General features: G+C 52.5%; 4 protein-coding genes across 4 annotated transcripts; all 4 read left to right on the forward strand.

Moving 5' to 3' along the window:
- Nucleotides 1-939: 939 nt before the first annotated feature.
- LTS14_010844 (uncharacterized protein) lies at nucleotides 940-1,308 on the forward strand (the record flags this gene model as incomplete). The annotated part of the gene is made up of 1 exon (XM_064843520.1): nucleotides 940-1,308. One exon carries the CDS (start codon nucleotides 940-942, stop codon nucleotides 1,306-1,308), a length of 369 nt encoding a protein of 122 aa, XP_064688898.1.
- A 3,701-nt stretch (nucleotides 1,309-5,009) lies between these two features.
- On the forward strand, nucleotides 5,010-7,399 carry LTS14_010845 (uncharacterized protein; the record flags this gene model as incomplete). The annotated part of the gene is made up of 5 exons (XM_064843521.1): nucleotides 5,010-5,580; nucleotides 5,636-5,849; nucleotides 5,908-6,092; nucleotides 6,144-6,769; nucleotides 6,818-7,399. 5 exons carry the CDS (start codon nucleotides 5,010-5,012, stop codon nucleotides 7,397-7,399), a joined length of 2,178 nt encoding a protein of 725 aa, XP_064688899.1.
- A 2,385-nt stretch (nucleotides 7,400-9,784) lies between these two features.
- Nucleotides 9,785-11,724, forward strand: LTS14_010846 (uncharacterized protein; the record flags this gene model as incomplete). The annotated part of the gene is given in 3 exon segments (XM_064843522.1): nucleotides 9,785-10,295; nucleotides 10,318-10,895; nucleotides 10,915-11,724. The coding sequence occupies 3 exon segments, from the start codon at nucleotides 9,785-9,787 to the stop codon at nucleotides 11,722-11,724; spliced, it is 1,899 nt and encodes a 632-aa protein (XP_064688900.1).
- A 1,725-nt stretch (nucleotides 11,725-13,449) lies between these two features.
- On the forward strand, nucleotides 13,450-14,584 carry LTS14_010847 (uncharacterized protein; the record flags this gene model as incomplete). Its single annotated transcript, XM_064843523.1, has 3 exons — nucleotides 13,450-13,573; nucleotides 13,620-13,694; nucleotides 13,746-14,584. 3 exons carry the CDS (start codon nucleotides 13,450-13,452, stop codon nucleotides 14,582-14,584), a joined length of 1,038 nt encoding a protein of 345 aa, XP_064688901.1.
- Between the last annotated feature and the right edge of the window lie 1,086 nt (nucleotides 14,585-15,670).

The raw sequence follows: 15,670 nt of genomic DNA on the forward strand, positions 1-15,670 counted from the left end.
AGTCCTTCCTCGGAGCAGAGACCTGTTGGAGTTCGTTCAACGTCAGCGGCTCCTCATCGATCAAAGCTGGCCTTCTGACATGGTGCTTGGCTCGACTGACATTGATCTAGACGTCGTCTTGAGTGACTCGCTCTCGGAAGTACCACCTGTGCAAGTAGCTCAGTGGGTCGCTGCAGAGGCAAAGCCCTTTGACTCTCTTGGCTTTCCCGAACGGCTCGGCTTCATCTTTTTGATCACCCGATCTCTCAAAGTAAGGAAGCCTCGAATAACGATTGAAGAATGTTAGTACTAATTTAAACAGTGGATGATACTACCAAGCATGGAAAATTACCGCCGCGTACCTTCGTTTATGCGCCCAACAGAGACGCAAATAGAGGTTTCGCACTCGATGTGTTTCGATCTTATACCGTGGTCAGTATTGCGTGCCATTAGTTTTATATTCATCTCACATGTTGCGTAGGCCGGATATCCGGGACGCTCTTATATTGGATCCAACTGACCATCACACCTTGGCTAGAATCTTACCAGGTATTGCTGCCTTTATTTCGGTGGACTGGCAGCGCTCTCCGGGCGATATCATTGAAATCGATATAAATGACACTACATGGAAGCTCAGTGCGCTATTTGAGTGGCATATTGGAGATGCTAGCAATTGGTCGGTTGAACATGAGGCGGTTGAGCGCATTCCAATCCTGGAGTCGAAAGTCAGGTATTGAGTATGCGTATACATCTCCCTTTTTAAACCCTCAGGTGCTTGCTGGTCCGTCTGAAACTTGTGAGCAAGAAGAAGATTGAAGAATTCAAGAGACCATCTAACTGCGGAATGGGTCAAGTCAAAAGACATTCGACAGCTACGGACGCAAGGTCTTCTCGGACACCTGATGCGCAAATACAGCTGCTACACTTTCTCGCAAAACCGGGACGATACCCTTCGACCAGATGTACGGTGATCTGTATCAGCTTGTGAACTTGGCGAAGGGCGACTGGGTGCCGCAGCAGTATGATGAGCTGCTACGCGAGCGTATGGAGCCCAAGATGGGCCAGTTCCCGACTAAGATGCAGAGGACTGATAAGATCGTGGGCAGTGGTGATATGCACCATGACTGGAGGCGCGCCGAAGCCCTCACCGACGAGATCGCTGGCGAGGCTATCGGCGATGAGATGGAGGTACCTGACAATGTACAACCACGGCAGTCAGCGCGCAAGAGTTGGCTGGACATTGATCAATGTGCTCACGTTGTCGAGGATATGAAACGTGTTGCGAGCAAGCTCGTGCATGACGGGATAATTCAGCTTTCTCCGACGTAGATGCGGCCCGCTAAGCTCGAAATACCTGCCGTTGTCCCTGCACGCCCGAACGAACGGTCGAATGCACCTGTAGGACACCGAGAGGCTTGCTAGACCGAAGAGCAAGTCGCCTACAGCCTTCACGCCTGGCCTCGATGACATTCTCCGCCCCACCTCTAGTAAGATGATCTGACATCACTTCTCTCGCGAAGATTACATTCGCCACCGCAGGAGCCAAAGAGGAGCCAAGTAGTCTAATCCTGACTTAGACCAGGAAAGATTCTCTGGGCAACTTCTGAAGGAACTAGAGCCGACACGTTTTCAGAGACCTCCGTATACTATCTGTTGAGACAAGTATGTGGAACTTGTCCCATATGCAGTCCACCATTTCGTTGAGGTAAAACTCTGGCTTGGCCTGCAGAATTTGTAGCAGGTCCTCTAGGATTTTTGGCAGGATGGAGCATGGTCGTCCGGCCGCGTTGCGGCTTTGTTATGGGCGGTTTAGCTTTCGAATATTGGCGCGGACCCTAGCGATGGTCCTCTTGCTGCATCCGACAATACCGGCTATAGCTTTGTCAGAAAATGAGTTTGAATTGATCAAATCATGTAAGAGTATTCGTTGAGAAGTTGCCAAGACAGGTGCCATCCTGTCGTAGCACAGAAAATCTTGTCATGGATCTAACATGCCGCAGACTAAGTTAGGATGCAAAGCGAGATTGTGATCATGTCGTATGTCTGCGAATATGGATAGACAAGAGCGTAATTTTAATCTTTCGCATACAAGTAATACACGAGTCTTTCAGTCGTTATTTGTATGTGTTCATGAGGTGCTATACGTGTTTGTGAAATTCTATATATGCTCTCTTCAAGCAATATATACTTCACAAGCGGGTCTCGATGAGCGATATATGAATTCAGTCAAATAGTCAATATATGGCTAAACAAGTCATAGATGTAAACTATATATGCTACGTTTGTTTTATATATGAGAGTGAGCGGACGTTTAATTTGCCGCTTACTGTATATATAAGTATACACTTCTGTAGATGTTCGCCCAAGGGTGTGGGTCCTTGCCTTGCGCTCTGGCCTGTCATCTCTGGCCCTGAGATTTCAGGTAAACCTACCATTGCACTGTCGCGCTCACAGTACGCTATGCCGAAAAAGCGTCACACGAACGTTCAATTTGCACGCTCGCCAGTGACGACCTACGTCAGGCCTCCGACACGGCGAGAACAGGACGCACTCGAGTCTTTCCACTGTCATGCGGCGGGATGCGGTGTCTGTCGCCAACTGATGGAAACGGCTGGGCCGGTCGTCCTGTTTTGCCCAGAAGGCTACGACAGAGGCCGAAGGCTTCGCCATCTACTCTGCAGTTATGGTGGCTGGATCTACGCCTTACAGCAAGTACACTTGTCGTACGCTATCATCGTTGAGGTCGAAGCGACTGATCCATTTTTCCCGACCACATATGGTGGAGCATCCGGTTCCCGGAGAACCTGGGCCACTCCTGGAGCGACCTGCTCGAACGCGAATGCGTGATCGATCGAGACCGACGTTACCAAATGAGAGCTCAAATGATTGAAGACTTCTATCGTATCGGCCGCGCGATCATGATCCGTACCTTCTAGAGATGGAAGAGGATGGGAAGTCGCTCCAGTGCGCCGACTGTTCCAGACTACTCATCAGTGATGAGCATCGCTTGTAAAGAGCTAATCCCAAAGACTCTCCCCCAAGGTCTTGTCGCTCGCACTGCTGAGGATTTGGATGAGTTCAACCACCATCTCCCCACCCGCCGCGATCAGGTTGCGAAAGGCCACACTTTTCAGCAAGTCTGACACATGAGCCTGCATGGTCTCCAACGCGGCTTTTCGGATGTTCTCTTCCGCATAAGTCACAAGGCGGAAAAGCTGAATACGGATACTTGCCTCGCTTGCTGTAGGGTTTCAATCATAGTTGACAAATATTCTGTAATGTCCTCGATTCGCGAAAGTTGTGTTAGCCAGCCTCTTTCCATCGTGCAGCCTCATTTCGAAAGCTGCCGTCTCATCCGGTCGGCTGAGGTACGGACTATGATCTGTCTCCGACCTCTCCACCTTCTTCCACTGCCCGCCGCACTCGAACTTCATACTTCCTGCACTATAAGGGGAAGACATTGTCTTTCTCGCACTACGGGTAACACCTATCTATTCCCTTCTAACCTGGATAGGGGTTCTTGTCGTGGCATGTCGCTTCGCTGAACAATCTCAACTTCGCCACGGTCTCGTGACGGACCTCCGTACCTGGAGGCGTGCGACCCGCGAGAGAAGCACTGGGGTGAGACTGAGCTCGAGCCGGATGTGGACAGGCCCAATAACTCTGTCTGTAAGTAGAGGTGTCGTCGGCGGCCCACCACATGGTCGGCTGATTCTTTGCGGAGATCGAGACGACGACTCTGGAGATAAAGTTGGTGCATGGTCGGAGCCCGAGAAAACTTCCTTGGCAGAATTTGAAACAGCTCAAGCACTAAACTACTTCGCTCTCCATCGGAGTCTGGAGGCTACAACCGTGGACCACCGCCACCTCCACCGGGTCAAGAGGAGCAGCAGCGACAAGAGGACGGTGGGTTCCGATGGAAGCTGAGGGTCTTCGCTGACAAGATCATGCATTGAGTGATCACGTGGTTCTCGAGTGCGTGACCCCGAAGTGACTTGGCACGTAGACGGTATGTAGTCTCAATGGGTTCCTTGATTTGAAGGCTTGCGCCCCAAGTGCCAACCGTAAACCTGAGTTGGCGGAACGGTGGGCTCGGTCAATAGCCAACGAATGACTGCAGGAAACGCGCTCCAATGGCTGAGTATTATAGTCGAATCATTGTGAGGACGCGGTGGTGAGCTTTTGACCACATGGTTTTGCAAGTGCTGCGTAATAGGACGGACCAATTGTGGCACAGCTACTGTCTGCTTTTCTGAATCACGGTCATGATGTCTCGTTCGAGAATACACCACCCCTCTGCTTGCTGATACTAGGAACACATTGAGGTAATAGTTCCGGAATCTCGGCTACTCAAGCCCCATTGCAGGCCCTCTCGCCAAGCTTCCTTGCAAAAGCCTCGTACGTTTCCGTGTCATGGTGTGATTCGTCCCGGAGGTTCGCACGATTCTTCAAACTGGTCTCGTCAAGCAGAGCTCTCTGGGAATGAGACAAAGATGATATGAGCCGTTACCCGTGTCGCTTCACCCTGGGTCTATTTGAGCGGGTGTATCTGGGTCTGATGAGCCCACGTTCCGGTCAGTATGGTCCGGCACACGAACGATTGTTTGGACAACATCCCCGTCCGAACGCGCACCAGACGCCCGAAGATCGTGACCACATGGCAACAGAACGGGCTAGAAGCAGGAACGTCGTGTCAAAGTGGAGACTACGAAGGCGCGGCTTGTCTTCGGCGACGGCGTCATGGCGCGGGTTGTGGAGGAGGAAAGGTGCCTCTTGACTGCCCCGAAATTGCGATCCTCAGATGCATCATGCACGGTGCGGTCGCGAGCCGCTCGAGAACACACGTGCATGTCCCTGCGCGTCAACCTTTGGCCGCAGGAGCGGGGCGTTGGAGGGGCTCAGGATGCGGAGAAGTGATGTGCAACAGCACAGGGGTAGAGGAGGGGTTGGAGTCGATGATATAATAAGGTAGGCTCGCAATCCATTCTCAAATGTTCACGACTGCTTATTTCCACAAACTGTCTGCCAATATGTGGACTACGGCCGTGTTTTCGACCTACGTCTTGGCGTCTGCCGCCCAAGGTACCTACAACCCCTACCCTTGGTCGAACTCATGGCAGCCTTATCCATGGGAGTCTTCCAAGACTGGAAACCCGATCACCTCAAGTACGGGTAGCATGGTAGGAAGCTCGCTCAGCACGTCTTACATTGGTAGTACTACAAGCCCGACCGGTACGGCGAGCGTGAGCACCGCAAGCACTGGGAGCGCCACAACTGGTCCGAGCAGTAGAGGCACTGGGCGCGCTACAACTAGTCCCAGCAGCACAAGCACTGGCACTTCAGGTGGTGGGAACAGCACAGCTGCCTCTCCATACTCGGTCAAGACGCCTCCATTGACTACCGACTGGACGTACGAAGTTGGTACGGATCCATGGCCCGAGTACCCACGTCCTCAGCTTCAGCGTACTCAGTGGCAAAGCTTGAACGGCATCTGGACATACCAGAATGCTTCCAGCTTGGATGCAGTGAACAGTCCACCAGTTGGGAAAAACTTGGCGAACGAAGTGCTTGTGCCGTCGTGTCTGGAAAGCGGTCTTTCAGGTAAGTCATCGTTCTGTGACCGAAGTAAGGTTTCTTCGTCTGACGACTTCCGCAGGGATCCAAACGACGTACAACATCTACTCCTGGTTCGCCACCTCGTTCACTGTTCCGTCGAATTGGACCGGAAGCAGCGTACTGCTCAATTTTGGTGCTATTGACTATGAAGCCACCGTGTTCGTGAACGGACTTAATGCAACGTTCCATCGTGGCGGCTATTTTGCGTTCACAGTCGACGTTACGAGCTACCTTGATAGTGGCGCAAACGAACTGTATGCTCGCTTACAGGACCCCGTGTTGGGTGAATTCGACCGCTGACATACGCGATAGGCTGGTGTTCGTTCACGATCCCACAGATGAGGATCCCTATGTCATTCCAATCGGCAAGCAGACTCTGCATCCTTCGCACATCTTCTATACTCCCTGCAGTGGTATATGGCAGAGTGTGTGGATCGAGTCAGCACCGTCGGACTACATTACGGAGCTTGATATTTCGGCAGGCATGGACGGCACTGGTAAAACAATGATCTCGATGTTTCCACCGTGATTTTGCTAACGCAATGCAGTCAATGCGACGATCACTTCCTCAAGCTCAAACAGCTCCGCCGCCTCGATCTCAATTATTGACCGCAGCTCGAAGTCCACAGTCGCCACTCATAGTGGCACCGCTGGATCGCCGTTCACGTTCCAAGTGTCTTCGCCAAAGCTCTGGTCTCCGAGCTCGCCTTCACTGTATGACATCACGATCACGGTCGGCAGTGACACCGTCTACAGCTATACCGGCTTCCGGACAATCTCCAAGGGAGTTGTTAACGGCATCGAGCGACCTCTCTTGAACGGCGAATTCCTCTTCCTTTTCGGCACTTTGGATCAAGGCTTCTGGCCAGATGGCATCTATGTTCCGCCGAATAGAGAGGCTATGGTTTACGATCTGCAGACGCTGAAGAACCTGGGCTTCAACATGCTGCGCAAGCATATCAAGGTTGAGAACGCATTGTATTACCAGGCTTGCGACGAAATGGGCCTTATGGTGATTCAAGACATGCCCGCTCTGCGCCCGTTGCAGACGGAGACTCTGTCCAATTGCACGGTCGAAACTATCCTGCCGGACGCCACTCAACAGGCCGAGTTCCAGCGTCAGCTTGAACTCCTCGTCACTCAGCAAAGGGTATTCCCTAGCATCATTACCTGGGTAAGATGTCCGAAATATCTTCGCTCTTGCACCTGCTGACATCTTCAGATCATCTACAACGAGGGCTGGGGCCAGCTTACGAACTACTATCCCGAATTCCGTCTAACAGATATCGTAAGACAGCTCGATCCAACGAGGTTGGTGGATGCCACTACCGGTTGGTACGATCACGGCGCCGGTGATTTCTCCGATAATCATCACTACGCCAACCCGCAGTGCGGCTCACCTTTTTACTCCATCCAATCCAGCCCATATGATCCCACTCGCATCGGCATCCAAGGAGAGTTTGGAGGCATCGGCAAAAACGTCTCCATCGAGCACCTCTGGAACGTCCAGGAAGCCATCAACACGATCAACCAGACATACGAGATCGACTTGACGATCGAGGCATGGAATTACAGGGGTCATCGTCTGCTCGGGGAGATTCTCGACCAGGTTAAGTTGTATGCTTGCAGCGGGGGTGTTTGGACTCAGACGACTGATGTGGAGGGAGAGGTGAATGGGTTGTTGACGTATGATCGTCGCATCTTGCGCCCGTACGTTGGGCAGTGGCAGGCCGATCTCCAGGCTCTATATGACGCCGGTGTTGCTCGCTCGAATGCCTTGGCGCCAGCGTTGAAGTTCTCGTAGGCGATGGAGGATGAAGTCATATATGTAGGCGACGACACAGCGTCGACGACGCAAAGATTCGCATAAGCTCTCTCCCCTCTCCGATGTCTTGTTGATGTAAGAAGTAGTACACCACGGACACGTTTTCCATCGGAAAATAGTCGATCCTCGTCAGATAGTTCATACTCAGTCGGCGTGACATACACACCAAAATGCACGGTGAGATTCCAGCTTTGCTGAATGCCGATCGAGACACTTGGTCTATTACCCGCCCCCTCAGTCTGCCTTCAAGGAGTGTTTTACGCTAACCGGACATGTTTATGGGAACGTTCGTGTCGATTTGTTCGGCTAGCGTATTAAGTGGTCAGTGTAGCTGCTTTAGCATCGTCTGCCTACTTGACGTCTGCAATACACTTTCAAGTGTGGCTGATCGTCAATTGCCCACCTGTTTCGTGAGCAAGCACTCCGCATAACCTGCATCGAGATTACTGTGAGGACATGCGGCACAGTCGTGCTCCAGTGATTAGATGATCACCACCAATACGAGCTGGCTTCGCACTTGCAACCAGGAGGGCTGCGCCACAGACGGCTCCATCGGGCACGTCAGGCATCCAGGTCGCGTTTTAACGCCAGTCGCGACGAGATCAATCTTCACATGGAACGCCAATCCACATCGAAACTTCCTCGACGGCAATATCGAATCGTGTGGGCACGTTATGTGTTGTGAGATGTCAAGGCATCCACTCCGTCATGTACGCGTAACGCTGTGATATGAGGCGCCGCAGACTCGGCCGGTGAAGGCAGCCAAGGCAGCGCTGACTGTCCTTTCCAGCGCCGTCCTTTGTGGCGAGCTGTATCATGAGTTTTCATTTGCAGCGATATGCATTCTGAGTAGAATGTATGACAGCGCAGAGCCTTTGTCGTTCCATGCAGCTCTTCAGAACTCCAAAGAATCGCCAAATGGACCGCTGATTTAGACTGAGGAGTGTATGCAGCGAGGAAGCGCTGCCGCACTTAACATAGAAGGTCTGCTGGGCACCACCCGAGAACTGAATTGCCCGTTTTTGTGTCGCAACACCGGGATGTGGGTACTGGTTGCGGTCGCGGATCGTGTGGAGCCGTGCAATAGCGCGGGTCATTCTTGCTGTCACCACGTCCAGCTACCTCCTGATATACAGCACATAGTAGCCATTATACTCCATCGTATAAGTTTTCCAAATTTCATCTTTTCCCATCGCATCGTTTCACTGGCCCGTTGCAATGAGAACGATTGTGCAATTCGCTGCTGTGGCCGTGGTGCTTTACGCCGGCCCTGCCATCGCAGGAACCCTAAACAAAGAACGTCTCGTCCAAGGCCTGAATGAACCAAGCTGGTATCTCAATCATGTCCCGTTCAATGATTTGCCTATCAGTGATGATATGAGAAATAGTGGGAGAATGATTCAAGAGGCATGCCTTCGAAGGACGCATCATTAAGTTGATAGACACTGACTACTCAAGGTTTACTACTACCGATGGAGCGTGGTCAAGCGACAATGTCACTATGACACTTTCAAAGGCCCTGCACATTTGGGTTCTTATCTGGGCCACAATTACGATGGAGGTTCCGGCCAATGGTTGGATGAACGATGGATGACGAACATCGACCGGGTTGAACAACAATTGGCAACACACACTTTGTCAGCTCCTTCAAGATACTCTGGGACAATAGGCGATGATCTCTACCAATGGGCAATCACTACTGTCAACTTGGCTTTGATGGAAACCTACTTGCACGATCTCGTTGAGCACTATCGGAGCTGGGAACCTTACTATGACCCAGAAGTTGGCCTCTACTGGCACCAACCGGTAGCTATATCTGTGTTCCTGGGTTTGGTTGAGACTAACCAGACTCTAGGTCTGGGACGCTACTGAACATACAATCGCTGGACTGCAAACTGTCTTTGAGGTACCCTCCGACGTCAATTTTCCGAACCTCGAAGACTTTCTAGTCCCGGAGTATTCCTTTTCCGGTGGCTACGGCTATACTGTTCCGTTCAATACTTACCTGATTGCTGATGCCAATGTCATTAGCACGATAAGCGCGCGTTGGCCGCGAGGACCTGGTATCGGAGTTCAGTTCCGTCTCCTCCAATCTAACGCAAAACATGATGAAGGTCAATTGGGATCCTCAACGACAACTTTTCTATCACGTCATGCGACAAGAATCTGTACCAAAACTACTCTGATGCGTCGGGCAACATATTTCCCAACCTGACGCGCTTAAATGCAAAGGAAATGTGAGTTCACTTTGCTCGACGTGTGGGACTCATGTTCAACGAGCAATAAGATTCGGGTTCGTACCTTAGCAATACAATATTGCTGATGACACTGTTGAGTACGCCAGCGCTTGGCAGAACTTGCTAGATGACCAAGACGAGCCTGGCTCGAGAATTGCGCGATCATCTGAACTCCGCACCGCCTCCCGATAGCCAAGCACCGCTGGATGTTACGGGCAGTGTCACGGCGGTTGAACTTGATGGCAGTGATCGACCGAGCGAGGAGGAGGAAACGCTGCCTCTCTTTGATCACAGTGACATCTTTATGCCGACGCCAGTTGTGCCACCAAGGTCGCCCAGGCGATCCGAGACGCCATCGCCACCTGCTGACGAGGGTCGACGGACGAGTCATCAACCTCAGTCGACTGCTCGGAGCCAGTTTCTCTCTCCGACGGAAGCTGCTGAATCGAGCCTGGAGACGCAACAGCAAAAACCGTCGAGACATAAATCTGCACCACTTGGAAATCGTTCCCGGCTTCCGCAAGCACAACCGGCACAACAATCCGTCACATCCTGGGCCGCAGCTGCTTTGATCGAGCAGCCCAACGAGCCTCAAGAGCCAAAGTCGCTATCGGCCCGCACATGGACAGAGTCCGCAGGTACTCATACCCCGAGCTCAAGCACCAGAGGAGCCTACATACAGTCGGGGCCATGCCCCTGCGGAGCCCACGTACAAACAGACGCCAACACTTTCTACTCTGTATAGAGAAAGCCCAGCAATCACACAAACGGCATCCCAGGACTTCGCGTCTGTGTCTAGATACAGCAGAGATTCGGCGCGCGTAGCAGGGCACGATCGCGCGCCAGCACCAGCGAAGGGAACCTCCCAACCCAAGAGCCAATACTACCCGCTAGCGGCAAGAGATAGCCGCGCTGAAGAGCCACTGGAGAACACGTACGAACAGGCTCAAGCATTTTCGCAGCTAGACAGCCAGGAATCTGCACCTGCATCCAGATACAATCAACCCCAGGAGGCGTCGTACCACCGAGCTAAAGCACCAGTGGAGTCTGTTTACAGCCAATGCGCTGCGCCCGCCCAGACAGAAACTCTGGACTTCGCATCTGCAAGCAAATATAAGCGCGAACACAAGCCCACCGTCACATCTGACCGCGTCCCAGCTCAAGTTTTTGCTATACCACCTGCTGTTGGTCCCGCTCTCGGCCAGGCCGAACAACCCGATTGTCTTCGCATCCGAAGAGTTCACACGCGCGATACAGTACGGCATACGTTATGCCCTTGGTCGCAATTGCCGTTTCCTGCAAGGACCCGGGATGGATCCGAACTCTGTACGGAGACTCGCGCAAGCTCGCAAAGCTGGCAAAGAGCTAAGTGAGGTCCTCGTGAATTATAGGCGAGATGGCAGTCCGTTCATGGACTTACTGATGATTGCGCCGCTTATGGACAGCCGGGGAAACATAAGATATTACATCGGTGCGCAAGTGGACGTGTCCGGCCTGATTAAGGACTGTAGCGGTCTCGACGGTCTCCTTAGGGTGGTGGAGGAAGAGCAGGATTCGGAAGGCTCTGCGTACATAAAGGAGGAGAGCAGGAAGGATGAGTTCCAGGAGCTGAGCGAGATGTTCGATAGTGCGGAGCTCGAAAGGGTGCGGAGACATGGTGGTAGCATGCACAAGGAGTACGTGGACGAGAATGATGCGGAAAGCACGAGCCACGGTAGAAGGAGGAGGAGACTACTGCTGAACGACCCGAGCCAAAATGCGCTGGACGCGGGACAGAGAGATGGTGGGGCAAGCAGTATCGGCAGCACGGTTAAGGAGGCTCTGAACGGGAAGTTGGACGGGGTCTATCAGCACGTGAGCACGGCCCGTCACCACATGCAATGTCCGATTGAGCTGACATCATGTAGTACCTCCTTGTGCGCCCAGCACCTTCTCACCGCATCCTCTTCACCTCCCCTTCCCTTCGCGTGCCTGGTATCCTCCAATGACCCTTCCACAACCACATCGGCGATTCCTCGCATGTGCGCTCTGACCTCGCAGGCGTGCTTGCAGAAGGCCGCAGCGTGACGGCCAAGGTGCGCTGGCTGAGAAGAGCAGACGAAGACGGCGACGGAGAAGGGAGTCCAAGGTGGATTCATTGCACACCATTACGTGGCCATAGCGGCGCCGTGGGCGTTTGGATGATCGTACTAGTGGACGAGGAAAGCGGTAGAGACTGTGTGGGCACGGGAAGACGATTCGAATCTGCTCCGCCAGTCGCCGCTAACGTCGGCGGCAAGGAGGATTCGATGGCGTACCAAAGCCGGATAAGAGAGCGGAGGACTACCCGGAATTTGTAAGAAAAGGAGAACAAGCGCCGTAGACACGGTATGAGCTAGAATCACGGGCGCGAGCATCTGCTCAGAGCTTCTGTGAACGCGACTCGGTGACCCGCTATTAGTAGAACCAACAGCGGTCAAAGCGTTGTAAGCTTTCCGCGCATTGGTAGACTCTAGCATCACAGGCATGCAGGTAAAACTGTTGTTCCGGCTGCGCTGATCTTCATTACACCTCAAAGGTTACAGCGCATGAACATTTACTATACGGTACAGTAATTACAACCCAGCCCGTCTTCTCATAGAGTTCTCGTAGTCATCCGCACGAAGCATGTGTCGTCGAGCAGAAGGGAAATCAATCATTCTTCCTTACAAGGGCATGACTCCAATACACAAGCGTCTGCCCGACTTCTATCTTTCAGATTCATGCCCGACCCACAATGCTCCCCCTCCTTTCCATCAAGATCTGTGCAGCCTGAACAAAACTCGGGCCGCTTGCGGTCGGGCTGACAAAGCGGAATCACTACCGGGATGTGTAAGAGTGATGGCGGCGCAGAGGTGCGGCCTTCCTCCATATTGTTGGGTCATCTGCAGAATACGGGGCCATGTGCTTCTGCATGAAAGAGGTTGGAAGCTGACCCATCAATTTTCCTCTCGTCGTTGGGTGAGAAGGTCAAGAATGGCGACAGCTCGACTTACGGACGCATGTGCGACGTGCGCACGGCATCCACAGGGAGCCATTTTCTGCAGACTAGCTGATGTGCCTTTGCAAGCGCCATGTCTTGTGCACTGGCCTTGGTCAGCTCCGCAACATCTAGTCATCTATGCAGGTCGCTAACGGCCGCGTAGAGCCTTAGCTTCCCAGTCCCCTTCACCAACATCCTCCGGCAAACAGCACATGGAGCGACCCAGGTGGCCAGAGCGCTTTCAAAGATATCAGCTACGCGCATCACCACGTCCGAAGATTCATATCGCCACTCAAGATAGCCGTAGTCCAGATGCCATTCCATCGTAATTGATCAGCAGTCACTGGTTAGGCTTGCATCACCACGCCAATCCATGATAAAGTCATGCCTTGCACGAACGATACGACTATGTCGTATCGCCACTTTTACGACTCCCGGGTAAGGACGAATGAAGATGGCGTGGCACGTCACTCCACCTCAGCATATATGACCGGCTCACGGAAGCCTGATATGTCTCCTAGACCTCGTGAATGCAATCACATGTGCATGTAGCGTACCCTCGCGCGGCGAAGGAATCCTCCAAGCCCCATGATCTGGGTCGAGACAAAACGTCAGCTCATGTATTGTGCTCGTTGACAGCGAATAGAGCATCGGCCACATATCACAATCGAAGGCGATTCACTTCAGAGATTCACTTCAAGATAAGTTCACGCACATCCGCATTCATCCTTACCCACATCCTCTTCGGCTCTGTCGCCAAATCCTGCTCATCCTCAAGCTTCACGCCCATCATGCCGCACTACCTTGGCCCTGACGACTTCGATCGCAAGCGCGATTCGAAACACAGTCTTGCCAGTGTAGTAAACCAGTCCATCTACGCGTCGAAATTGCGCCATCGCTTCCAACGCGTGATCGGTGCGAAGCAATACTAACAATCACAGCAACCCTTCCTTTTTCTCAGCAAGAGCAGATGGGAGCGAAGTCGCAGTTACGGAGCACGCCCTATTGAGATTCCTGCGTCTGGCGGGTGTGGACAGTATGTGGTGAGTTAGTCGGCCGCCGCGTACATCTCCTGATCGAGATCAAGCTGACGCCGTTATGTGCACTCCAACCCCCAAGCCCGAAGTTCTACGAATTCCTGAGATGAATGAGCGTTTACTTCGGGGGACTGCGAATCTCGAACAACACTTAACACCCGAGCAGCAACAGAAAGTCACGGACTGGGTCACAAGCAACGCCGAGCATCTCTGGACGGCCGACGGAGCGCCCCTTGCGCCGCGTTCAAAGGGCGGCGCATATGTGATCGCAATCGACGAACCGCACATGGCCGTCCTGTTTACCATAGCAAAACGCCTTGATTTCTACCGCCCGGTGGTCTACCGGTCTCACGTCGACATTCGCCCCGATCAGGTCGCAGATCCCGCAAGTCCAGCTGCACAGGTCTGGGACTGGGCGTGGTCGCACGTCAAAGCGGCGGACATCTTCGTCAGCAATCCAGGCCAGTCTGTGCTCACGCAAGTTGTCCCGAAACACAAGCTAGGCTACATGGTCCACACCTTGGGCACCCCAGATGGGGTGAGTAAGAAGTTGTCGGATCGCGATGTGCGGTACTACTTACAAGAGTTCAATGAGGTGTGTCGGCGGCAGTGTATGCCTACCTTGATGTATCCGGGCCGGGATTACAACGACCAAATCGCCTCCTTCGAGCAGTCGGACGGCGTGGCAGATGCATTGCCAGCGTACGTGGCGTTCAGGCGAGACTCTCGGTTCTGTGAGCGTAAGACTACGGAGCAGCCGCCGCAGCTGGTGTTGTGTAGTCCCTCGTCGGCATCCTCAAACAGCACAGATGAGATGACGGGCTTCCACCGCGGAGTCACGGATAGAGAAACGCTCAAAGAGCTGAACGAATCGCCAGCAATGTTGTAGAAGGGAGGATCGAAGCTAGAAGACATGTCCGACAGGCTTGTATACCGACGAATGCAACATTGGATGGTGCAGCACAACGAGCGTATGGTAGCACTGGTTCCTGGTGAAGTGAAAATAGGTTCTACTGGTGGCGATGCACTCCGCATGACCTGATATACCATTTTCAGAAAGTCTCCTCCAGGAAGTTTCTACACTAAGTACCGCATTAATGTCTTCGGTGAAACCTAAATGATCACTACAAAGAAACCAAGGCGTATGCTTTCATTCGAATGATATGGTTCTCAACATCTCCAGTTCCATGAAAGAGGAATAAATAACCAAAACAAACAACTGCTAAGCCTGATTGTGCTTTTAATAATCACAGGGTTGACGTGTATCTCAGTAGCCATATGATGACTGACACACACAGCCTGCTATTGTTGCATCCTCAAGTCAGTTCCCTCCTTGTTAGGAAAACACCATCATATCCTTCAAACCGTTATATACTAATGCTTGGGGCGAGAACAATATTGGCGTTGCCGAGACAGACTTGAACGCTCTAGAGAGTAGGTTAGTATACCAGTGCCATGGGAAAGTAACGAAGCCAATGGAACAGAAGATACTTACGTTGTTGGCGTTGCAGCACACTATGGTCTGTGAACATGTGGAACTGCCACCTGTTTAGATTATCATGATTAGCGAACTGAGATAAGGACCCTTGCGAGCAAGACATGACCGAATATAATCCAGGGTACTTACCCATAGGTGAGCATGTCGTGTAAGTACCTGACCCATCCGTAGTGCAGCAATATGGCGCGTTGCTATTACCGCATTGGTTGCTTTGGTTGACTGTGGTTACAGTAGGAACTGCTGGTTTTGACTTCGTCGATCGCTGAGTCGAAAAGGAGCTTAATGTGGAACTAGTTGTCTGCTGGGCGGATGTTGAACTGGATGAGATGCTAGGGCTGATTGGAGAGGAAGTGGAGCTAGCCCTCGAGCTGGAGCTGCTCGATCGCGTCGACGACGAGGTGGACATCGGGGTGCTAGAGGACGAAGTGGAGCTGCTCTTCGTACTAGAGCTGCTCGATCGCGTCGACGAGGAGGTGG

Source organism: Recurvomyces mirabilis, assembly GCF_035927965.1.
Source record: "Recurvomyces mirabilis strain CCFEE 5264 chromosome Unknown scaffold_53, whole genome shotgun sequence".
Taxonomy (NCBI): Eukaryota; Fungi; Ascomycota; class Dothideomycetes; order Mycosphaerellales; family Teratosphaeriaceae; genus Recurvomyces; species Recurvomyces mirabilis.